The sequence below is a fragment of the Cnephaeus nilssonii genome, assembly GCF_951640355.1.
Source record: "Cnephaeus nilssonii genome assembly, chromosome: X".
Classification (NCBI taxonomy): domain Eukaryota; kingdom Metazoa; phylum Chordata; class Mammalia; order Chiroptera; family Vespertilionidae; genus Cnephaeus; species Cnephaeus nilssonii.
Genome location: NC_137071.1, coordinates 126813808 through 126837615, shown reverse-complemented (window position 1 = coordinate 126837615; position 23808 = coordinate 126813808). Strand labels below are relative to the sequence as shown.

At 51.0% G+C, this 23808-nt stretch overlaps 1 protein-coding gene and 1 long non-coding RNA gene across 7 annotated transcripts in view; one reads left to right on the top strand and one right to left on the bottom strand.

Annotated features, from left to right (window-relative positions):
* LOC307095629 overlaps window positions 1-6232 on the bottom strand; it is a 16068-nt gene extending 9836 nt beyond the window's left edge. Inside the window, exons 1-2 of the long non-coding RNA XR_013813208.1 lie at window positions 6113-6232; window positions 5685-5864 (exon numbers count right to left, since the gene is read on the bottom strand). This is a non-coding gene — a long non-coding RNA (uncharacterized lncRNA). The remainder of the gene's footprint in view (window positions 1-5684; window positions 5865-6112) is intronic.
* On the top strand, window positions 6026-23808 carry HDAC6 (histone deacetylase 6; the record flags this gene model as incomplete). Of its 6 annotated transcripts, none has more annotated exons than XM_079764927.1 (29): window positions 6026-6151; window positions 7218-7340; window positions 7425-7553; window positions 7689-7777; window positions 9609-9693; window positions 9790-9830; window positions 10243-10339; window positions 10485-10582; window positions 11567-11671; window positions 11795-11863; window positions 16009-16135; window positions 16247-16312; window positions 16403-16462; window positions 16541-16630; window positions 16934-17040; window positions 17130-17197; window positions 17451-17616; window positions 17710-17838; window positions 17996-18164; window positions 18439-18572; window positions 19038-19106; window positions 19218-19410; window positions 20806-20955; window positions 21904-22078; window positions 22188-22663; window positions 22752-22859; window positions 23018-23164; window positions 23261-23389; window positions 23602-23808. In XM_079764927.1, exons 2-29 carry the CDS (start codon window positions 7248-7250, stop codon window positions 23668-23670), a joined length of 3438 nt encoding a protein of 1145 aa, XP_079621053.1. In that variant the 5' UTR covers window positions 6026-6151; window positions 7218-7247. The 6 variants fall into 6 exon arrangements, with proteins under 6 accessions (XP_079621053.1, XP_079621054.1, XP_079621051.1 ...); XM_079764928.1 differs by lacking the exon at window positions 6026-6151 and adding an exon at window positions 6650-6719 and having other exon boundaries at window positions 7428-7553; XM_079764925.1 differs by lacking the exon at window positions 6026-6151 and adding an exon at window positions 6650-6719.

The following is a 23808-nucleotide window of genomic DNA, read 5'->3' as shown; positions in this document are numbered from 1 at the left end:
GCCCTGTCACGGTGCCTCTGAGTGGCTGACAGCGTGAGCAGCTCTGTACACGTGTTTGTGGAGGCATCAATACATATAGTTTCAGTCTGTAAGTTAGGGACCCACCTCCAAGGGACAGAAGACATGTTCAGGACAGGAATGGGAGGAAAGAGGGGCTGGAATGGCAAGCAGCAAGAAGGGCAGAAGGCCAGTCTGAGACCCTGGGGTTGTCCATGGGCCCTCCTGTCCCTCATCTCTTATCTCTCTCAGCCCCACTCGGCCTGCAGCCCTGTGGGAAATGGTAGAGGAGGAGGGGGGAGATTAGGAGACAAAATAATCTCTAGGGGGGACATTTAGACCCCACAGGTGGGGAGCTCCCCACAGTGCCAACTCCCTCCCCAACACACCTACCCACCTGGGTGAACTGCTCCCCCTAAAGTGGAATCTGTTCTCCCATGGAACACACCCTCACATCGGACATGCACGGAGTCAGGTGACATCCTAACCCAGACAGGTTAAGTGGCTCTCCCAGGGCCACACAGCTGGTGGCACAGGGCTGAGCCAGGCTCCGGGGCTTAGCCTCCACACCGCCCAGAGGCTCCTAACCCCAAGCAGCACCGTTTCCTGAGTGCTCACTGTGCTCCACAACAGCTGGAAGGCTCAGCTGCTTTCGTTCATGAACACCTGAAAAAACACTCTAGTCCGGCCAGTGTGGCTCAGTGGTTGAGCATCCACCTATGAACCAGGAAGACAAGGTTGGATTCTTGGTCAGGGCACATGCTCAGGTTGCAGGCTGGAACCCCAGTGTGGGGCGTGCAGGAGGCAGCCGATCAATGATTCTCTCTCATCACTGATGTTTCTATCTCTCTCTCCCTCTCCCTTCCTCTCTGAAATCAATAAAAATGTTTTTTTTTAAATAAGAAATCCCCATCTGCAAACTCTTTGGGAACCCCGATTGAGTTCAGGACCTTGCTTCCATTGTTGACAATGACCCCTTGACGTCACTCTGCACACAATCCCTACCTCACGCCCCACCCCACAGAGTCCACAGGAACCCGTGATCCAACTCTCAACATGAACCTCAGTCTTGAACTTACATGGAAAATCCTTTCCTGAACCTGACCCCCTGCATTAAGTCCAGACCTCAGCCTATACAGGCACCTACAGCCTCACCCGGCATAGGACCCCCTGCCCAGATACTGTACAGCAAGCATGTCAAACTTGCAGGCCATGGGCCGCATGCAGCCCACAAGTATTTTTGCAGCCCAGCCAATATAACGGTATGTAAGAAACGTTTTAATAAAAAATTCATAACTTAATTTTTACAATACCCTGTTATACGTAACTAGAGGCCCAGTGCACGGGATTTGTGCACTGGTGGGGGGCATGGCCTGTGGGGATCAGCCCACTCCTCCTAGTCTGCGAGCAGCTGTGGACCTGCCCTCTGAGCAGCTGCTCCCTGGTCTGGCATATTCTATGGAGCCGGAGCACTCACCTCTCCAGGGGACCTGGTTAGGGCCGGGCTCAGGGACAACAGCACTGAGAGGCGGCGGAGTAGGCCTCAGTCCCACGGCGGCCACGAACCCACCTCCCAGCCTCCGGTCAGCCAAGCAGCGCTCCCACTGTGGTAGTGCACTGACCCCCCAGGGGGCAGCTCCTGTGTGGAACGTCTGCCCCCTAGGGGTCAGTGAGCATCATAGCAGTTGGTTGACCGGTCGTTCTAGTCATTCCACCGTTCGGTCTCTGGGCTTTTATTATATAGGATTATTAATAAGGAACTATAATATTCACTAATGACTGATTACTATAATTGTGTTGCATTCATTTCCCTTATGTGTGTGCCTTCTGTTCAGGCGCACCATTTCTCTCCACTAATACTAGCAGCAAATATTTTAGCAGCCGGTTGCCACATCATTAGTCTTGTACTGACTTGTTTGGTGTGTGCAACAGGAAATATTTTGCTTTTGGAGAACAAGAAAAATAGGTTTATTTGCGTTACATTTATTTGTGCAGTTATTCAGTGTCTGGTAAGTTAATGTTCAAGAAAAAAATAATTTTTATTAAAATTATTAAAATATTAATTTTTACGAAATTCTATTCTTTTATGTTAACTATGACTCATTTATTTCAGCCCTTTGTATTCAGCATGTCTCTATTGAAATAAACCTATGTTTCTATGAAAATTGAAGCTTTTGCATTTTTGCGGCCCACATAAACTTCAACCTTGTTTATTTGGCCCGTGTTAGCCTTTGAGTTTGACATGCTTGCTGTACAGGGCTTGCTGACCTAACCCTGTCCTGGCTCCATGGCCCCAGTCCTCTACAGGAAGCCTTGCCTATAACAGTGCTGGAGCCTATAACCGGATTCTGTAGAAAACCTTTCCCTGACTTCCAACAGAAATCCTTAAATTGACTGGTTTCAGGAATCTCTGACCTGATCTTTTATAGGAACCCCAAAGCTTGGCCTCTGGAAACACTCTCCTGACCCTGTCTAGAAGCCCTGATGTGACTCTCTCTCTGACAGCCTTGTTCTGGAAACCTTGCCCTCACCTTGTACAGGAGCCACTGTCCTGACTGTGGCTCGTGGCTACCACATGAAACAGCGTAGCTCTGGGGAGTCTACAGAATCCTGAAGCAGACACTGCTGTAGGCTCGTCAACCCTGTCCCCCTTTCTTCCTGACTCACTCCCTTTCCCAGCCTCCCTTACAATGACAGGTGGACATGTGACAGTTCTGATCAATGGAGTGAGCAGAGTGACAAACACGACTTCCAGGCCTGGCCCAGAGGAACCTCTCATGGGCCCTGGATGGTAGCTCAGTGGTTAGAGCATGGCCTGTGCACCAAAGGGTCTCGGGTTCAATTCCCAGTCAAGGGCACATACCTGGGTTACAGGATTGACCCCCGGCCCCAGTTACAGGAGGCAAGGGATTGATGTGTATCTTTCACATTGATGTGTATCTTTCACATCGATGTTTCTCTCACACACACATTAATCTTTCTCTCTCTCTCTCTCTCTCTCTCTCTCTCTCTCTCTCTCTCTCTCTCTCTCTCCCCCTCTCTCCCTCCCTTCCACTCTCTCTAAGAATCAATGGAAAAATATCATCTGGTGAGATTTAACAAAAACAAAAAACCTCTCATGGAATCCTCCCTTTCTCATCTACCAGCTGAATAGCGATAACCCCAAGGACTCAAAGGAGAGCAGAGCCACAAAATGGAAGTTGCCTGGGTCCATGAATAACCAGTAGTAAATATTCACATTGGATTTTGTATGAGCAAGAAACATTTACTTGTTAAGCCCCTGAGATTCTGGGTTTGTTTGTTACAACAGGTAGCCTAATTGTAACAAACAAACCCAGAATCTCAGGGGCTTAACAAGTAAATGTTTCTTGCTCATACAAAATCCAATGTGAATATTTACTACTGGTTATTCATAATAATAATTATAAAAAATAATCATCTTTTGACTGAATCTGGACATGAATACCTGATCTTACGTTCTATATGAACACAGCTCTGAAGCTGTACAGAAATACCTGTACTGAGCCTGAACTGCACCAACCAGTCATATGAGCCTGTCATAATGCAGTCTAAGAAGCCCCATCCTGAATGTTTATGGGAACCCATAGTCTGGAGCTTTCTAAAAACATCCGTCTTGTCCTGTATAGAAACCCCTGCTTGGTTCAGTGGAAGAACATTACAGAAACTGTAGGAATCCCTAGCCTCACTCTGTACAGGGACATTTATTTATTTATTTTAAATATATTTTATTGATTTTTTACAGAGAGGAAGGGAGGAGGAGAGAGAATTCGAAACATCGATGAGAGAGAAACATCAATCAGCCGCCTCCTGCACACGCCCCACTGGGGATGTGCCCGCAACCAAGGCACATGCCCTTGACCGGAATCGAACCTGGGACCCCTGAGTCCGCAGGCCGATGCTCTATCCACTGAGCTAAACCGGTTAGGGCTGTACAGGGACATTTCCTTGACCCAGTAGGAAAACACCAGAAGTGACGGGACCCTGTCCATGAATCTGTCCTCACACCTCACACAAAAGGAACACCTCCGCTCAGGAAGCATGGAACTTCTGCCCTTAGACCCTAGAAGGGAACCAAAGACTCACGCTCGATTGCAGGGATCAGCAAACTAGAGCCTTCAGGCCCAAGCCAGACCGCAGCCACTTTTTTGTCTTTTTTAAAGGGAAAGAAAGAAGAAGGTTACCAGAGGCTATAGGTGGCCTACGAAGCCTAAAACATTTACTATCTGGTCCTTCGTAGAAAAAGTTTGCCGACCTCTGCTCTCTTTTGACTATACAGAAAAACGGGCCTTGACCCTGACAAGACTCCCTACTCTATTACTTTGCAGGCATCACAACCTCAGAGGGTTCTTCGGGGTGTATTGTATCATTGTGTGTTCTTTGGTGTACGTGGGGGGTTTAAAGGTCTTAGGGCTAAAAAAAAAATAAAAATAAAAATAAAAAAAATAAAGGTCTTAGGGCTGTGGCTCTCTTCCCCTGGGACAAAAGACTTGTTCAGGCAGTAAGAGAGTGGAAGGGAAAAGAAGGCTGAAACTGGGGTTTTCAGGAGGGTTAGAGGGCCCGGCTAGTGGGTGGTGGGGCTGTCAATCTGTTTGTTAGTCAGCGAAGCTGAACCCCAGACCGCTTATCTTTCCGGCCCCAGCCTACAGCCCGGTAGGAAATGGTGAAGAATGAGAAAGGGAGATTAGGAGGACAAACCCGCCTCCTGCGGGGCTATTTAGACCCGGGGTGGGAGGGAATTGTCCCTCTCCTCCCGCCCCCCGCCCCCATCCCGCAAAGGGGCAACTAACTCCCCCTGCCCCTAGGCACACACTGGGAAGCAGAGGTTGCTGGGTGGAGGCTGACCAGGAGAGCTGCTGTTCAAGAACATTCTGGGCCTGGGCACTATTTTATCACAATTTTCCAGATGAGGAAACTGAAGCGCGGAGCTGTTCAGTAACTTGCCCGAGGTCACATGGCTAAGTCACGTAACCTCAGTTTCCTTATCTGCAGAGCGGCCTTCATAATGGGAACTACCTCCCGGAATCGCGGCTTACAACAATGCCTGACACATTAATACTGGCTATCATTACAGTTATTTGCCCTATTAAGACTCCTTCCGCGCCACCATTTCTGCGGCAGAATCTTAGTAACACGTGGTGAGCACTTCTGTGCACCACCTCGTCTAGATGGAGAGCGGAACAGACTTTCTGGGCAATGTTTGACAGTCCAATAGGGAGTCTCTGTCAGCCATGACAGTTAGGTCAAGTGGCGATATGCCCAAGACTGAGGCAATGAGGTAACGGAATGCGCTTGGGATGGGACTCTGATAAGGACTCCATCAGGACACCGAGATGCGTGGGGCCGCCGCCCATTACGGGCTATAAAAACTCAGAGCTTCCACCATTCCACGAGGCAGCCCAACAGCACCTTGGTTCCCCCAGCCCCTGGAAGCCGCTGTAGACGCCTGGTTTGGGACCAGCGTGCGCCTCTCTAACCCTGGAGGCCACGGGTGACTGGGGCTTCGTGGGGCTTGCTCCGCTGCTCTATGGCTTAAGCTCCCCCTTCCTGCGTGTCCATCTATTGGCTTACTTATGGGGGCAGTCCCCCTTGATAAGCCTGGCATTGTGGAAAGACACAATCACGTGTGAGTGACTCCTTTCGGGGATGTTCCCTTGCTCACCACACACCTTGGTGAACATGGATTCCGAAAATCTTCACCACGTGCCCGACAGGTGTGGTTTCGGTGGCCGAGCATCCGTTCGATTCCCGGTCAGAGCACATCCCCAGTGGGGGGGGCGTGCAGGAGGCAGCTGATCAATGATTCCCTCTCATCATGGATGTTTCGGTCTCTCGCTCTCCCTTCCTCCCTGAAACCAATAAAAATACATTTTAAAAAAGAAAAATCATTTTCATTTTAAAAAAGAAAAATCTTCACCACATTTAGCATCATCACCACTCCCACTGGACTGCCACCAGCCACCTTCCAGTTTCCACCAGGCCCCGGCCCGCCCGCGCCACGTCATCAGTGCGCGCAGCGCGGGAAAGCCGCGCGCGGCAGAGAAGCCGCCTTCGCCTAACTCCCTCGTTCGCTTGCCCATTTGCTCTCTTGAGTCACCTCGAGGCACAGTTGTCGTGGGTCCGGAGGGCTCCTAAGGTGACTGGACGCGGACGGAGGGACGGCGGCCAGGGCAGCGGGGACAAAGGCGGCGGCGGTTGGGGGCGGGGCGGACGGGAGCCTCGGCGTCGTGTGGAACGGCGGGCGCGCGCGCGCTCCGCGCAGGCGCGGCCCGGCCCCGCGGCGCGTGATGATGACGTCGCCGCCGGCCGTTGGCGAACTCGCGGGAGGCGGAGCTCTCAGGGAGCGCGGCCCTGAGGGTGTGGGCGGGAGCGGGGCGGTCAGTAGAGGGAACCGGCCCAATGGAGACGCGGGCCTCGGCCCCGGCAGCCTCTCACAGGTGGCGGGGAGTTGGGCGGCGCCAGTCCCGGGCGGGGTTTGAGGCCAGGGCCTCGCTGGGCCGTCTGTGCGGAGCCGAAGGGATTGGTTGGCGTCGACGGAGGGGGCGGGGGTTGGCGGGCGGTGGCTGGAATCTGGCCGAAGGAGTTTGGGAAAACGTCGGGGGGGAGGGTTTGGGCGGGGGGTGGGGTTTGGTGGGGGAAAGGGGCCGTCCCCTGAGGAGCGGTGCTGGTTGAAACGTTAGGGACGGAATCTGGCCTAGTGGAAGGTGCCGGGCGGCGGGGAAGGGGTGGGGTTAGGTGGATCGGTCGGGGTGGAGTGGGCCCGGGGCCGGCTGACTGAAAGGGTGGGTGATTTTCCCGGGGGATTGGGTGGAAAGGGCAAGTCTGCGAAGAGGTGGGGTCCGGGCGAGGCTGAGAGGAAGGAAAGAATCTGGGAATGGTTTGGTAGAGCGGAAGCGGCGTGATTTGTTGGAACGATCGGGCCCTCGAATAGACTGAATCTAGGGGGGGGGGGGGGTAATTGCTTTTTGAAAGGGCAAAACTTTGAAAGAAGAAAGAATAGTGTTAAAGGGGTGGAGTCTAGTGGAATGGGCGGGGCCAGGTGGAATGGACATCCCAGTGGAGGGAGAGAGCCTTGAGAGAGAGGGAGTTTTGGACGGCAGTGGGTGATAGGATAGCATAAGGGGCGGGGCCTGGGAAGAGGCTGGGGTGTAGGGTCCTCAGGATACCCTAGTCCCTTCAGTCACCTCCACCGCACCCCCTAGAACCGCGTCAGGGGTGAAGTCTCCCCGACCATGACCTCCACCGGCCAGGATTCCACCACAACTAGGCAGCGAAGGAGCATACACAGCCCCCAGACGCCCCCCCAGGACGCCAGCATCATCTCGGTGAGGCCCCAGACCCGTCCTGATGAGGGGGAAGGGGAGCAGTGGGCCGTGCGGTGGATTCTGACCTTTCTCTCTGTTTGGCAGAAGCCAGGTGTTAAGAAGGGTACTGGACTCCGCCCCAGCCCCAGGCTAGCAGAGGTGAAGAAGAAAGGCAGAATGAAGAAGCTCAGCCAAGCAGCAGAGCAAGACCTAGTGGAGGGGATGCAAGGGCTGGTGAGAGAGGCCTGGCCATAATTTAGCCTTCTGTGACCGTCACAACCCTGAGGTCCTCCATCTTGGACATTACGGGATGTTACCTCGGCCTCAGACCCTAAATGGATCAGTGTCTCCCATTTTTTTCCCCTGCAGGATCTGACCCTTGAGGCCAAGACACTCTCCGGTACTGGCTTGGTGTTTGATGAGCAGCTAAATGACTTCCATTGCCTTTGGGATGACAGGTGAGACTTGACTCCCCCCGCTGTCCCCAAACCACACAAATATGCACACGTCGAGCCATTAGCAAGAACAGATCCTTTCTTGCGCTAGCCTAGAGACTGGCGGCAGATGACTTAGGGAGGTGGGGCTCAGGTTTGAAGGGGTTCTTTTCATTTAGCCAGCAAACATTTATTAAGTGCCTGCTGTGTGCCAGGAGTTGGTGATACAAATGTGTTGGACAAGACAGACAGAGTCCCTTCTCGAGGAGCTGATAGGTGAGTAGGAGAGCAGATCATTAAACAGCCAACAGCAGAATGAAGTGTTTAATACGGGAGGGAGGACTTAGGACCAGGGGCTTCAAAAGTGTTTAGTAAGGATTTTAGACTAGCATCCAGGGTTCCCAGAAGGTATCCTTGAAAAAGAGACGTTTGTGCTGAAGCGGAAGAATTAACACCTCCCATTTGCTCACACATGTAATCCATCAACAAATTCTTTTGTCTCTGTGTGCACAATGTATCCCGTATCTGACTTCTCACTGCCACCACCGTCATCACTCACCTAAACTTGCAGAGACCCCCCTCACTTGTTTCCTGTTTCCACTCTCATCCATGCTGTCTGTTTTCCACACAGCAGCCTAAAAAAAACATGTGCGAGATGATGTTCTCTTTCTTAAAATCTTTCAAGGACAGACCATTACCTACAAGGTAAAGTTCAAACTCTTCATTTTGGCCTCTTAGGTTCCACGTGACCTGGCGCCACATCACCTTGGTGACTTCATCAGCCAGTCCCTCTTCCTCATTCGTTTCACTTCACTGCACTCACCCTGGGCCCCTTGCTGCTCTTCCAACATGCCAGGCATTCCCTCAATTCCAGGTCTTCGTCTTGGCCAATCCCTTTTCCAGAGATTCGTTTCTGCCTTCTCTTCTTCCAGTGAACATTCACATCTCAAGGAGACTCTCAGAGAGGACTGTGCCTGGCTACTCTCCCCCCTCCCCCCCCCCCCCTTACACTTGATCTTTGAGATCTTCCTAGCTCATGTCATTGTTTGCTCATTATACTTACTATGTTTTACCAGTTCAAGTATCTATCTCCCCTCTCCCAATGGAAGACTCAGAGTGGCAAAGGACTTCAGGGACATGGCAGTAGACAAAACAAAGAAACCCTAGTGTTTGTGGAGATTACAGTTTTGAGGGAGAACACAGATAGTAAAACAAAGTAAATGATACAGTGGGTTGGAAACAAAAGTTCTGTGATGCGCAGGAACACTGAAGCAGGAGGGAGAGTAGCAGAAAGAACAATGGAGGGAACTCTTCAGTTGGGAAAAGGATGGCCAAGGAATGCCTCACTGATATCGGAAGGAGGTGAGGGAGTGAGCCATGAAGATAATGCGGGAACAGTGTCTAGGCAGGCGGGGGAAGCTAGCTGGAAAGTACGCGGCCTGATGAGATGGGAACCATGAGAAAGTTTTGAGAATAAATATTTATCTTTGGTATTGCTAAAACATAAAAAAAAAGTTTTGCGTTTAGGTGGGACATGATCTGATTTGGACTTTAACCAGTGTCTGGCTACTGTGGGAAGAAAGCACTGTTGGGGGTGTGAGGGCAGAAGTAGGAAGGCCAATGAGGAGCTGACTGTAGGAGCCCAGGTGGGAGATGATGGTAGCAGCAGTGGGGGTGATGAGGAGAGGGGCAGGCTCTGGATATGTTGTGAGAACGGAGCCAACAGGTATCAGGGGGAACTTCGAGGTTTCTGGTGTGCACTGTTGGATGGAGAAGAATGCAGGACCAGCTGTGTTGCTCACCAGTGTCCCTGTGTATGTCTATGTGTTCACGTGACTTATCTCTGTCAACCCAGCTTCCCTGAATGCCCTGAGCGGCTCCATGCCATCAAGGAGCAGCTGATCCAGGAGGGCCTCCTGGACCGCTGCGTGTCCTTTCAGGTGGGTTCCCTGGCCAGCACCTTGGGTGGAGGGCAGGAGCTGGCAGGAGCTGGTTTTGGCCCGCACCTTAGCCCTTTGTTCCTTGTGTCTCCTCAGGCCCGGTTTGCTGAAAAGGAAGAGCTGATGTTGGTTCACAGGTGAATTCTTGGTAACCTTGTAGGGACGGGGAGGAGGCTACCCTGGGCCCACCAGGGCAGACTGGATGCTTTGGGAAGGAAGCTCATGGGCTCTGTGGCTTTGGGCAAGTTGCTGAACTTCTCTGAATCTCATTGTCATTGCCAATAACTGGGGGACTAGTAAAGACAAGTTCCTTGGGAGGGTTTGATATATGTTGGGTGCTTAGAATGGTGCCTGACATACCATCAGCCTGATGAGCTATTGTTCTTATTACCATCTGGTATGTAAACAACTTGTAATTGAGGAAGTCTGGCTTGTCCAGGGGTCTGGTGCATAAAGGGCTTACTTAGCTGGGGAGGAAACAGGGCCCCGGCTCAGGGCCAAGGAGGGAGGCAGGCCCTTGAATCTCATCTTCCCTGTCTGTATCCCCAGCCTAGAATATATAGACCTGATGGAGACAACCCAATACATGAATGAGGGAGAACTCCGAGGCCTAGCAGACACCTATGACTCAGTTTATCTGCATCCGGTAGGGATGAGAACTGTGAGGGCAGAGGGTGGTAGCCATCCTGGGGATGCCCATCCCCACACCTCCCCCACCCTAGGGGAAGCAGCTGAGTGGACAGGGCTGATCTCTCCCTCACTCCCTCTCTGGCTCCCCACTGTCTCTCCAGAACTCATACACCTGTGCCTGCCTGGCCTCAGGCTCTGTCCTCAGGCTGGTGGATGCGGTCCTGGGGGCTGAAATCAGGAATGGCATGGCTATTGTCAGGTAGGACCTGCCAGCATTTGGGTTTCTACGTTAAAAAAAAATTTCTTCTGTCAAGTGTAAAATGTATTGATAATGGGTAGTATATTTGTAATGGGTAGGGTATTTACGTGCTTAAAATGCAAATGGGCGTACAAGAAAAAGTCTCCCTCCCACCTCGTCCCCCAGACACATGCTTCCTCTCCTGGAGGTAGTCACTGTAACCAGTAACTCATGTGTGCCCCAGAAATAGTCTGCGTTTTCATGGAGTAAATACCATATTTCGTTGATTCTAAGATACATATTTTTCATATTGGTAACATCTTGAAATTCAGATGCATCTTGTAAACAGTGACATCTTAGAATTCAGTTGGCAGCATTTTCTGCTTTGTTGTTGGCATGTAAAAATCACAGTACATCTTATCATTGTTGGCACCCCAAGAACTGATGAAAGGCAGAAGATGGAGCCTTTCTCCTTCCTCCCCTATTTTAGGGGAGGGCTCCAGCATTCAAGATGCTCCCTTCCATACCATGCATTTTCCACGTAGACATTTTAAAAAGCTATTCTCTAACTGTACAGCTTAGACTCACGTAGAATGCCACTGTGCAACAGTAAGTTAACCAGCTCCCTACTGTTGGGCATTTTGGTTCTCCCCAATCATTTACTGTTTCCAAAAAATGCTGCACAAATATTGTTGTCCATTTGTAAACATCTGATTTTACCCTTTTTGCTATATAGGCTGTGGGCTAAGTCCCCAGGAGCAAAATGACTGGGTGTGAGGGTGTATACACTGATAATTTTAAGGAACATTATCAAGTTTCCTTCAAAGAGAGAGCAGTAAACTGGGGGTGAGAGTCTAAGGGCCCCGGTTACTCAGTTCCTGGCAGATTGGCAGGCATCAGCACTGGGGGAGTTGGTGGTCTAACAGGATTAGAGAGCAAGGGAGATTCTGTTCCTCCTCTGCAGAGGAGGAGCCCCCAATCTGTGGCTTTCCCTGTCCTGCCTAGGCCTCCCGGACACCACGCCCAGCACAGTCTTATGGATGGATATTGCATGTTCAACCATGTGGCCGTGGCTGCTCGCTATGCTCAACAGAAGCATGGCATTCAGAGGTCAGCAGCAAATAGCAGGGCAACGGTGATGGGGGTGGCACAGGTGGGGTAGCCTGGTGTGGGCGTTTCCCCCAGGCGCACCTGGATTACCTTATACAGCGCCCCCCTCTCTTCCGCTCACAGGGTCCTTATCGTGGATTGGGATGTGCACCATGGTCAAGGAACACAGTTTACCTTTGACCAGGACCCCAGGTATGCCCCCACATGCCGCCTCAGATGCTAGATTCCCAGCCACCCCCCACCCTTTAGAGGCCCAACCAGAAGGGGCCAGGAGGGAAGGGAAGGCATTCACATTACATTGGGCCTGCCCTGGGACCAGGTTCTGTGCTGCTCTCTTCGTGTCTGAGCTCTTAATTTCACTGAGGCAGGGACTATTGAGTTCCCCATTTTACAGATGGGTGAACTGAGGCTTACGGGTTCACACAGAGAAGAGTGGGAAGAGATGAGATTTGCTTCCACAAACATTTAGAGATCTTGCTTACCAATTTACCCTGGAGCTGGAGTGAACCTCAAATTACTACATCATTTTTTTGTAATTATGATTACTACAAATTATTTAAAAAATTAAATAAGCCCAGCTGGTGTGACTGAGTGGTTTAGCATTGACCCATGAACCAAGAGGTCACTAGTTCGATCCCCAGTCAGGGCACATGCCTGGGTTGCAGGAGGCAGCTGATCTATGTTTCAATCTCTATCTCTCTCCCTTCCTCTCTCTCTAAAACCAATAAAAGACAATTTTTAAAAAATTAAAGAAGCCCTGGTTGGTGTGGCTCAGTTGGTTGGAGCATCGTTCCATGCACCAAAGGGGCGTGGGTTTGATTCCTGGTCAGGGCACATACCCCTGGTCAGGGTGCATGCGGGAGGCAGCCAATTGATATTTCTCACATTGGTATTTCTCTATCTCTTCCTTTCTCTCTCTAAAATCAATTTGAAAAATTTATTAAAAATAATACAGAACTGTCTATAGCAGTGACTCTCCTATAATTCCTATCACCTCAAAAATAATTGTTGATAGTTTATGTTATATCCTTACGGAATTTTTCATGTAGATGTATAAATATTCATTATCATTATTATTAATACACTGCCTAATGGGGTAATCCTCTACATCAAGCGTGTCAGATTCAAAGGCTAACACGGGCCAAATAAACAAGGTTTAAGTTTACAAAACAAAAGCTTCAATTTTGATAGAAACAGGTTTATTTCTGTAGAGACATGCTGAATACAAAGGGCTGAAATAAATGAGTCATCATTAGCATAAAATAATAGAACATTTTAATAAAAATTAATATTTTTTCTTGAACATTAACTTACCAGACACTGAATAACTGCACAAATTAATAAGCGTAACGCAAATAAAACTATTTTTCTTGTTCTCCGAAAGCGAAATATTTCCTGTTGTGCACACCACACAAGTCAGTACAAGACTAATGATGTGGCAACCGGCTGCTAAAATATTCGCTTGTTAGTATTAGTGGAGAGAAATGGTGCGCCTGCACATAAGGGAAAAGAATGCAATACGATTATAGTAACCAGTCATTAGCAAACATTGTAGTTCATTATTAATAATTATGTCTAACAGGATATTGTTAATAAGTTACGAAATTTTTATTAAAACGTTTGTTACATACTGTTATATTGGCTGGGCCGCAAAAATATTCATGGTGGGCTGCATGCAGCCTGTGGGCAGCGAGTTTGACTTGCTTGCTCTACATGGTCTGTGGCAATTTGCTTTTCGCATTTAACAGCATGTGGTAGACACTGCTCCATGTTAATACTTCTAAAAAGTACCTCCTTCTTTGTAAGGGCTGTACAGTGTTCCATTGTATGGCTATACCTCTGGTCATTTAACTCCAGGACATTTACGATGCTTCCCAGGTTTTGCTATTACAATTCTGCAGTGAATAGTACGGTAAATATTTAATTTTACACTTCTCTGAGTATATCTATAGGATGAATTTCCAGTCATGGATTACTGGGTCAGAGGGTTGGCATGCTTTAAAGTCTGGGATCTGCTGCCGGATTTCCTCCAGAAAGAGCAGCAGCTTACCCTTTCAGCAGAAAGTGATTGAACTAGTCCTCAGTAGGAGACGCTACTGAGTAATTTTTGTTTATCTAGTCTTCTGTCGAACAGACTGTGTAGAATCCGCTTCTTCCCATAGATCCTGAGCTCCCATAGCCCATTATCTAATCTAGATAGGCTGTTCTGTAGACATTGCTTTATTATTTTCTAACATTCGATGTTGCTGACAGATGTCTGATGTCAGTGTGATTTTCATTCCTTTCTGAGTAATCTGGTTTGTATAAATGAAAAAGAATTTATCCATGCCCTTCAATCTTCCTTCTCCCCATCTCTCTGTCTCTTAACTCCAACAGCAGGGTTTTGGGGTGGAGACAAGTTGGACGGTCCTTAAAAGACTATTATGAAGACAAGGAAAATTAAAGCAAAGTAGTTAAAAGAAAGAAGTAAACTTAGTGAATGGGCCATTGGGTGAGCTGGTTATTCAGGACTGATTTTGTGTGCAGTGACCTGGAACTGTGCTTGATTTCTCCAGAAGGGAAACCCCAGGTCATCCCCTTGGGCCCCGGAGCCTCAAAGTACTTTCCAGGGATTTGTTGAAGTCTCTTATTGTCTGAATCCTTTCTCCCATTCTGTCTTTCTGGGTGGATACTTGTTTAACATTCCTTTAATGTCTTTTGACTGGGATCGTAGCAGAGTGGGGAGGTAAACCTGTGCTATCAGTTCATCATTCCTTCACTGGAAGTGAGACTTATTTTCTTTATTTATTTTAATTTTTTTTTATTTATTTGAACAGAGAGAGGAGTGGGTAGGGAAAGAGAGACATTGATTTGTTGTTCCACTTATTTATGCATTCATTGGTTGATTCTTTTTTTATTTATTGACTTTTAGAGAGAGAGGAAGGAGGGGAGAGAAAGAAATATTGATCTGTTATTCCACTTATATATGCATTCATTAATGCATTCTTATATGTGCACTAACTGGGGATTGAACCCGCAACCTTGGCATATCAGGATGATGCTCTAAACAACCGAGCTACCCGGCCAGGGCCAGTCAAACTTATTTTAAAACTTCCTTCTGTTTGCTTTATAAGCTTAGTTTACTGAGTGTTAGTTCTCTTAATTCTGGTGGCTCTCTTATGGGGTTGCCTTTCTTCACATCTTTTCTTTCATTATTTTCTCCCCCTGATAATAATCTTTATGTTCTATGGGCTATTCCTCTCCCTTTAATGGCTAACTTAGTAAAAAAAAAAAAAAAAGTTTAGAACTGGTATTTACCTATCAGAGTAAAAATAAAATAAAACCCAATCATTTCCCCACCTACTCAATACCAGAGCTTTCACATAAATTTCCCTAATCCCAATACAGTTTTCTGAATTTCATAAATCTTTTTTTGTCAATTTTATTAAATTGTACAACTACATTGTTAACATTCATTAAAATGGGACTGTCATGCATTTCCCTCAAAAGGGAAGAAAGCTGCCTTAAATCCTTCCTGGAACAAGGCAGGGAGCGATGAACCGATGGATGGATGGATGGATGGATGGATAAGAGATTATTCATTTGGATTGCCTCTGTCAGGATTAAGCCCTCCCACGGCCCGCTGGAGGGACCATTGTGTCTTTTCAGTATCTGTTCTGTGTGTCAATCCCCCTCACTGCTCTGAGTGCTCTTATTTCTCACCTACATAATAAAAGAAGTACTAGAGGTGGTCGTAAGGTATTGTGAAGAAGGAATTGTCCCCTCACTGGCCTCATGGAGCCCTAGCCAGCACCCCTACTCCAGTTCCACACACAGAACCAGCTCCTAACTCCAACTTCCCAGTCTCCCACTTTCTTTAGGAGAAACACCAAGCTCCCCAGCCTGGCCTGATGCTCTGGGCAGCCTTAGCTGGCTCCCACCAATGTAAAGCCCCACGTGGGCCTCCCAAAGTCACAGGGTTTGTCCTACTGTTACCACCTTGGACACAGGGGCAGGTGGGTGGGTGGGCATGATCTAGTGTCCCCATGGGGAAAGGAGCTCTCAGGGGCTGAGATAGATCCACTAACTCTCAGGATCTCTGAGCAAGACCTGGGTGGGCATTGAGGGGGCAGCAGTGTTTGCCGAGGGAGGAGTTCCAGGAAGAGATGAAATGAATGAGTGAGTGATGTAATAGGTAAACATGAAAAAAATGAATGACTGTTTGAATTAAAGATTTAATAGGGAAAATAATGAGAAAATGAATGAGTGGTTGAACCTAACTGTGGTAGTTGTATTTTGGGAGTGTCTGGTGCATTGACTCCTCAATCCCCCAATCTCTTTTTTCTCTCTGCCCCCAGTGTGCTCTATTTTTCCATCCACCGCTATGAGCAGGGTCGGTTCTGGCCCCACCTGAAGGCCTCTAACTGGTCCACCACCGGTTTTGGCCAAGGCCAGGGATATACCATCAATGTGCCTTGGAACCAGGTCAGTGTCTGCCCACCTGTTGCCCCCAGAGTGAAGCTCACCCCTGCCCTTCAGTGGTTCAAGGCAGAGGGCAGAACGTCCCATCTCACCATCGTGTGCCTCTGTCTGCAGATTGGGATGCGAGATGCCGACTACATTGCTGCTTTCCTGCAAATCCTGCTGCCGGTCGCCCTTGAGGTCCGGGGGTCTGGGATGATTTGGTGCAGGGTGACAGTGAGGGGTGGGCCATGAGGACAGGTGGCCTCATGTAGTCCTTTCCCCCCTCAGTTCCAGCCCCAGCTGGTCCTGGTGGCCGCTGGATTTGATGCCCTCCAAGGGGACCCCAAGGTAAGGCGGGCTCTCTGGAATGGCAGGTAGGCAGAAGGAGGCTACTTGGAGCCAGACTGACCCTCCATGTCTCCCCAGGGTGAAATGGCCGCCACTCCAGCAGGGTTTGCCCAGCTCACCCATCTGCTCATGGGTCTGGCAGGAGGCAGGCTGATCCTGTCTCTGGAGGTGAGTGACTCACTTCATCTCTGAGCCCGTAAATCCTAGAGGACATAATAACAAGGCTTGCAAGTCCAGCATGAGTTCCTGTCCTAGCATTTCCGCTTCCTAACCGGACAGCCTCGCCTAAGTCCCTGGACTTGTGTGATACTAGCAGTAGTCATGTCATAGCACTGTTCATTGAGTGAAAGGAAGTCACCTTCTAAAGTCTTTGTTGCTCAACATGTAGTCAGCACCCTAGTGCTCATGTTACTACTACTCTTCCCTGGTAACATCTGGTTCTTCCCTAACCCCCTCACCCTATTCTCCCAGGGTGGCTACAATCTTCGCTCCCTGGCTGAGGGAGTCAGCGCCTCACTCCACACCCTTCTGGGTGACCCCTGCCCCATGCTGGAGTCCCCCGGGGCCCCCTGCCGGAGGTAAGCTCAGGTGGTAGAGGGAGAAAGTGGGACCCTCACTGCCCACCTTGGGGCCGTTTGGTCACTCTTTCCCTTCCCCTGCCCTCCAGTGCCCAGTCATCCCTGTCCTGCACTCTGGAAGCTCTGGCGCCCTTCTGGGAGATCCTTGTGAGATCAGGTAGGAGGCAGGGAGCAGGTTTAATGGGGGGGGGGGGGGCGGGTCAGGGATGGAATGAGCCGTGAGGCAAGACTGTCTTCTAGAACCTACTCTGACTTTCCTGGGCTGCCTTGGTGGGAGAGGGTCAGTCCCCCTCTCTCACTGGGCCCTGGTTTCAGGCCTCCCACCTCTCTTTACATTTGAGTAAACTGAGTTACTGAGTATTACATGACCCAGGCCGGGGGGGTAGGATGAGTGTGGTATCCCCTTGCAGGTGACTCCCTGGACGAGGACAACGAGGATGGAGACAATGAGGAGGAGGAAGAGGAGGGATCGTGGCCACCCCCTGCGCTCCCAATACCAATGTGGCCAATATTTCAGGCTCGCACAGGGCTGGTCTATGACCAGCGGATGATGGATCACTACAACATGTGGGACAAGTATGCGACTGGAGCACTCGGCTAAGTGTAAGTGGGCAGGGGTTTTTCCCCTCCTCAAGCATTAAGCCCTGCCTCTGTGTCCCCACCTCCCAGCCAACACCCCGAGGTGCCCCAGCGTGTCTCACGGATCATGAGCCGTCTGGAGGAGCTGGGCCTTGCGGGGCGCTGTCTCACACTGCCCGCACGTCCTGCCACAGACGCTGAGCTGCTCACCTGCCATAGGTCAGACTCTCGTGCCTGGGGGTGGGATGGGGCTTCGGTGCACACGTGCCACCTGGGAGCTGGAGCCTGGGTATGAGTTGCTGCTGGGGGTCGCAAGAGGGGCCTTGGAGGGGACAGAACCACGTGATTCTTCCTGATGCCCGCTCTGTGCCTCCAGTGCTGAGTACGTGGCTCGTCTCCGGGCCACAGAGAAAATGAGAACCCGGGATCTGTACCGTGAGAGTGCCAGCTTTGACTCCATCTACATCTGCCCCAGCACCTTTGCCAGTGCCCAGTTGGCCACTGGTGCCACATGCTGCCTTGTGGAGGCTGTGCTGGCAGGAGAGGTATGGCTGCTTTGGGGTGGGGCTCTGGCTGGGGGAGGGAGAGAGGCTACTCTGAGAAAGTTGGGCAGGGCCTGAGAAAGGGGGGGTGAGGAGGAGAGCCCTGCTCACCCGAGGCCTTGCTCACCGGGAAGTGCAGCCATGGGGATATGGCTGCAGGACCGGGCCCCCCTGGCAGCTGGTAGTGGGAGGGAGGGGCGAGAACAAGCCAGGGGACAAGGAGCAGGAAAGCAGTGAGGGCGGTGGTTTGATCTTGGCTCCCTGCTCCTCCCTCCAGGTTTTGAATGGTGTTGCCCTGGTGCGTCCTCCGGGACACCACGCAGAGCAGGATGCTGCTTGCGGTTTCTGCTTTTTCAACTCTGTGGCTGTGGCTGCTCGCCATGCCCAGGCCATCAGTGGGCATCCACTGCGGTGAGGGCTCCCTGACCCTCCCCCCCTCCAGCTCAGTGCTTACTCAGCAGGCCCCCAAATACAGCCCCCAAGACTTACCCAGAAATATCCAAGGGTCTAGCCTCTCAATGCTTACTTGGAGAAGACCCCAATATTGTGGTATCCAGGTGATATGAAACAGGATCCAGGGTCCCTTCCCAGCATTTCTGGCCCCTGACGACTATCCCAACAGAACCCAGGGTCCAAGCCCCCAGTGCTGACCCACATAGGGCCTGGCTCTGGCCCTGAGTACTTGTTCGGGACCCAGCCTCGGCTGTCATCCTTACTTCGATAGGAACCACAAACTTGCCACCCAACACTTTCCCTAGGGACGCAGTATCTGGCCACCCACAATCTATGCCCCTGCAGACAGGTCCCAGGGGTCTGGCCCCTGCCTTCTCCCAGGGGGCCAGTGTCCTGGGTAACTGACAAGCTCTCGGCCCTCAGGATCCTGATTGTAGACTGGGATGTGCATCATGGCAATGGAACTCAGCACATATTTGAGGAGGACCCCAGGTGAGGGGCGCGGCCAGGGAGTAGGTGCGGCCAGGGAGGTGGGTGCGCCATGCTTCAGGGGTGCCAGGCTGCTAACCAGGCATGGACCCCTCCCCACCCTGTCTCTGGCAGTGTGCTCTACATCTCCCTGCACCGCTATGATTATGGCACCTTCTTTCCCATGGGGGATGAGGGCGCCCCCAACCAGGTGGGCCGGGCCGCAGGCACAGGCTTCACCGTCAACGTGGCCTGGAATGGGCCTCGCATGGGGGACTCTGAGTACCTGGCTGCCTGGCATCGTCTGGTGCTGCCCATTGCCTATGAGGTACGCTTCAGGATGGATGTGACACAGCTGTAGGCAGCAGTGAGTGCACATGTGTCTGACTTCTGGGTGACTGGTCCTGTGGGACAAACAGCAAAGGGGACGGGGAGTGGCTGTGATGGCCTTTGCCTATGTGACTGCCTTCTCTGTGTGCAACTGTGAGGGACTTCCTGGTGTGCGGGGGTGGTCTTCGTGCTCCCAGCTGTGTGTCCTGTGTGTACACCATCACCAGTGGCTCTCTGTATGTGACGGTGGCCCCAGGTGACTGCTGTCTCTGTGGAACTGCATGTGCAAACTGGAGAGGGGTGTGAGTATATGTGAGATACTGCACAAGCGGCGGTTTCTCCCATTTCTGTGGCATGGTGCTCTCTCTGTGACAGCCGGTTTGTGACTTTCTGCACATGGAAGGCTGTGGGTGACAGTCAGCTTTCTGGCTGTTTGTGTGTGTCTATCTCTGACTGGGGGTGGCCTGTATGTATTTGCCTGGTTCTGCATGAGTGGCTGTAGGTAACCACCTTCTCCATGTGTAAACTGTATGTGTCTGTCTGTGGCAGATTGTATGTGTGTGGCTAACTCAGAAGGCTGATACATGCGTCATCTCTGACCTCTGTGCAGATGCACATGTTCAGATGTGTGCATGTGTCTGATGCACAGTGGCTGTGACTACCTTCTGTGTGTGTGTGTGTAACTGAAATCGTGTGTGACTATGTGTGTAAGTGACCAACTCTGTGTGTGTGTGTGTGTGTGTGTGTGTGTGTGTGTGTGTGTGTGTGTGACTGTTGTTACCATGTAGTGATGGCACATGTACAATTGTGTCTGTGCAGGGGTGACTGGATTACTGTCCCCTATATGAGAAACTGTGTGTGCATGACTAGTAGGACATGCAGTCCCATCCAAAGGTGACCATCTTCTGTGTGTGGCATTTGATTGTCATTTTCTGTGATGGAAGTATATGTTCACTTCTGTTTGGCACCATATATATAAAACCTTGTAACTTCCGCACATGTATCACATGTTTGACCCAGGGAGAGGAGCATGTATCTCTTTCTCTCACCCTTGGGCATGTGTGTGAGGACATATCTCTGTCTCTCTGTGTTTCATGTCACCATTTCTTGATGACTGAATCTTCACGTCTCAGGACTCTGCCTCTAGTCCCCATCTTCCCATTTCTAGTGTTTCGTGTCTCTAAATCTGTGTCTGATGTGTCCTTAACTGTCCATCTTCTCCATGTCTCTCTGTCTTGTGTCTCTACGTCTTCCCTTCCTGGTTTCAGGGCTCTGATCTCTTGTTTCCCAGCCTCCAACTCCCATGTCTCAGTGTCTCTGGATCTACCTCACCTACTATATACCCAAGCCCGCCTCCTCTCACGTCCATGCATTTCTCCTCTCCTTACCTCAGTTTAACCCAGAACTGGTGCTGGTCTCAGCTGGCTTTGATGCGGCATGGGGAGACCCGCTGGGGGGCTGCCATCTGTCGCCTGAGGGCTATGCCCACCTCACTCACCTGCTGATGGGCCTTGCCAGTGGCCGGATTATCCTAATCCTAGAGGTAACTCCTTTGGTCCCTCTTTCCACTGCGGGGGGTGGTTGGGAAGACTTGGAGTCCTGCCCTTTCTGCCAGCTGGCTGCAGCACTGGGGGCGATTTCCTACAATCTCCTTTGAGTGTCCCCACCTGGGATTGTTGGCACACAGTGGGCATTAATAATAACACCAGCACTGACCACTTCCATTGAGCGCTCACTATGTGCAAGACACTCTTCTGACACTTTACAGGCATCATTAATTCATTGACAAAGCAGCCTTCTGAGGTGAGGTCCACTGACCTCATCATTTTCCTCTCTCAAGAGCAGGGAAACTGAGGCACGGAGAGATATAGTGACTAGCCAGAAGCCACACATTTAATAGTGGCAGCCTGACCCCAGAGCCTATCCTTCTCACCACTACTTGAACTAACTCTGTCAAGTTCCTGAGATAAAATAAATTCACCGACTTTTTGTAAATTATCCCGTGTTCCCACGCCCTGGGCCTCAGTCTCCTCATCTGTAAGATGGGGCTGGCTAATCGTGGAAGACCAGTTGTTCCTGTGCTAGGTTTGGGGCAGGGGCGTCTGTGGGTTCCTGTACTGTGAAGACACATTCCTACACAGATTGAGCATGTGTGGTTTGAGGACTGAGTTAATAGCATAAGATCCTTAGAATAGGGCCTAGCATACAGCAAGTACTTAATGAACAGCAGCTATTACTGATGTTACCATCAGCATTATTGTTACGGTAGTTGTTATTATCTTGCACTTCACATCACAGTTTACCCCCCTCAACAACTGCCTCACACAATGGGTACTGCCATCTGACAAATGTGGGTTCTATTCACTTGTCCCCAGTTGCCACCTTCTAGGCTTGCAGGGCCCGGAGGCAGGATTGGGAAGCCGGACATCTTGCCTCCCAAATTCCCTGAGGACACTCCATCATACCTTTCACTCTCTTTCTCCTTAAAAAGGGTGGCTATAACCTGGCATCCATCTCCGAGTCCATGGCTTCCTGTACCCGCACCCTCCTTGGGGACCCGCCACCCCTGCTGACCCTGTCTCGGCCCCCACTGTTAGGGGCCCTGGAATCAATCACTGATACCATCCAAGTCCATCGCAGATACTGGCGCAGCTTGCGGACCACGAGTGAGTGGGCATGGGGAATTGGGGACAATGGGGGGCTCGGGAGGGCAGGGATTAGAGGCAGGAGAGGGGATCGCACCCATACTCAAGGATCTCCCCCCCATGGTTTCAGAGATCGAAGACAAGGAAGAACCCTTCAGTTCTAAGCCGATCACCAAGGAGGCACCCCAACCAGCCAGTCCTGGGTCAGCTAAGAAGCTGACCGCGCTAGAAGAGAACATTCTGGATGAAAGCCTGGGGAAGGCCACATCAGCATCATCTGTGCAAGAGTCCACTCCAGCTGTTGTGGCGCTCACTCAGGACCAGCCCTCAGAGGCAGCCACGGGGGAAGCTATGCTGGACCATACCACCTCGGAGGCAGCCACACTGAACCAGACTACCTCAGAGGCAGCCGCGGGGGGAGCCACGCTGGACCAGACCACCACAGAGGAGGCTGTGGGAGGAGCCAAGCTGATCCAAACCCCTCAAGCCTCAAGCACTGACAACCAGACTCCTCCTACCTCACCTGTGCAAGGAGCCACATCCCAGATATCCCTCAGTACGCTGATTGGGAATCTCAGGACCTTGGAACTAGACAACAAGGCTCAGGTAAGGCCCACCAGCACACCCAGGTAGGGGAAAAGAAGGGGGCAAGAATCAGGACTCTCAGATACAGCTCTTGCCTCTGTGTATCCAGGAGGCCCCAGAGTCTGAGATCCCAGAAGAGGAGAGGCTACCAGAGGCAGCTGGGGGTCAAGACCTAGATGATTCGATGCCAATGCAGGCCTTTGGGGACATTGACCAGGTGAGCTCAGGGAGTGGATGGAACTGTGGCTTCCTTCTTTTACCCATTTGTGCCTCCAGGTAGGAGCACATGACGCAGGGACATATAATGGGGAGATAAGTCCCTAGCTTACTCCGTTTTACCCACCTGGGCCATGTTCCCTCCACCCCACCCCCCAGGCCACGTTTTATGCTGTGACACCACTGCTCTGGTGCCCCCATTTGGAGGCAGTACGCCCCATCCCTGAAGCAGGCTTGGATGTGAGCCAACCTTGTCAGGACTGTGGAGCACTTCAGGAGAATTGGGTGTGTCTGTCTTGCTACGAGGTATGCAGCAGAGAATGGGGATGGGGCTGAGGTTGGCCCAGTAACAAACCACAGGTGGGTGCTGATCCCTGCCCAACATTCACTCCCTAACCTCAGGTCTACTGCAGCCGTTACATCAATGCCCATATGATCCGGCACCATGAAAGCTCGGGACACCCACTGGTCCTCAGCTACACTGACCTGTCTACCTGGTGTTACCCATGTCAGGCCTATGTTCACCACCAGGTGAGCCCTAGGCAGGAGCCTCTGATGTATACACACTCACTCCCGCCACACACACCCCTTCTCTGATCAGATAAGTTGGAAATGGAGGCCCTTCTGCATGTGGGCTAGTCCAGGAGACAGGGTGGTTGAGGGCTGGAGTGGGGGCAGCCTCCTGGCTGAGGTAGAGGGGGTCCTCACTCTCTCTTCCCAACCCTCTCTTGCCTCCTCCTCAGACTCTCCTAGATGTGAAGAACGTCGCCCATCAGAACAAGTTTGGGCAAGACATGCCCCACTCACGCTAACTCCCAGAACGTGTTCCTCTGCTCCACCTTCTGAGGCCCAAGATAGACCAGCATTAGTTCATTCCAACTGTACCTTGGACGAGGGGCAGCTTCATCCATCCTTCCTGAAAACCCTTTGCAACCCCCCCAAGGGTGCTG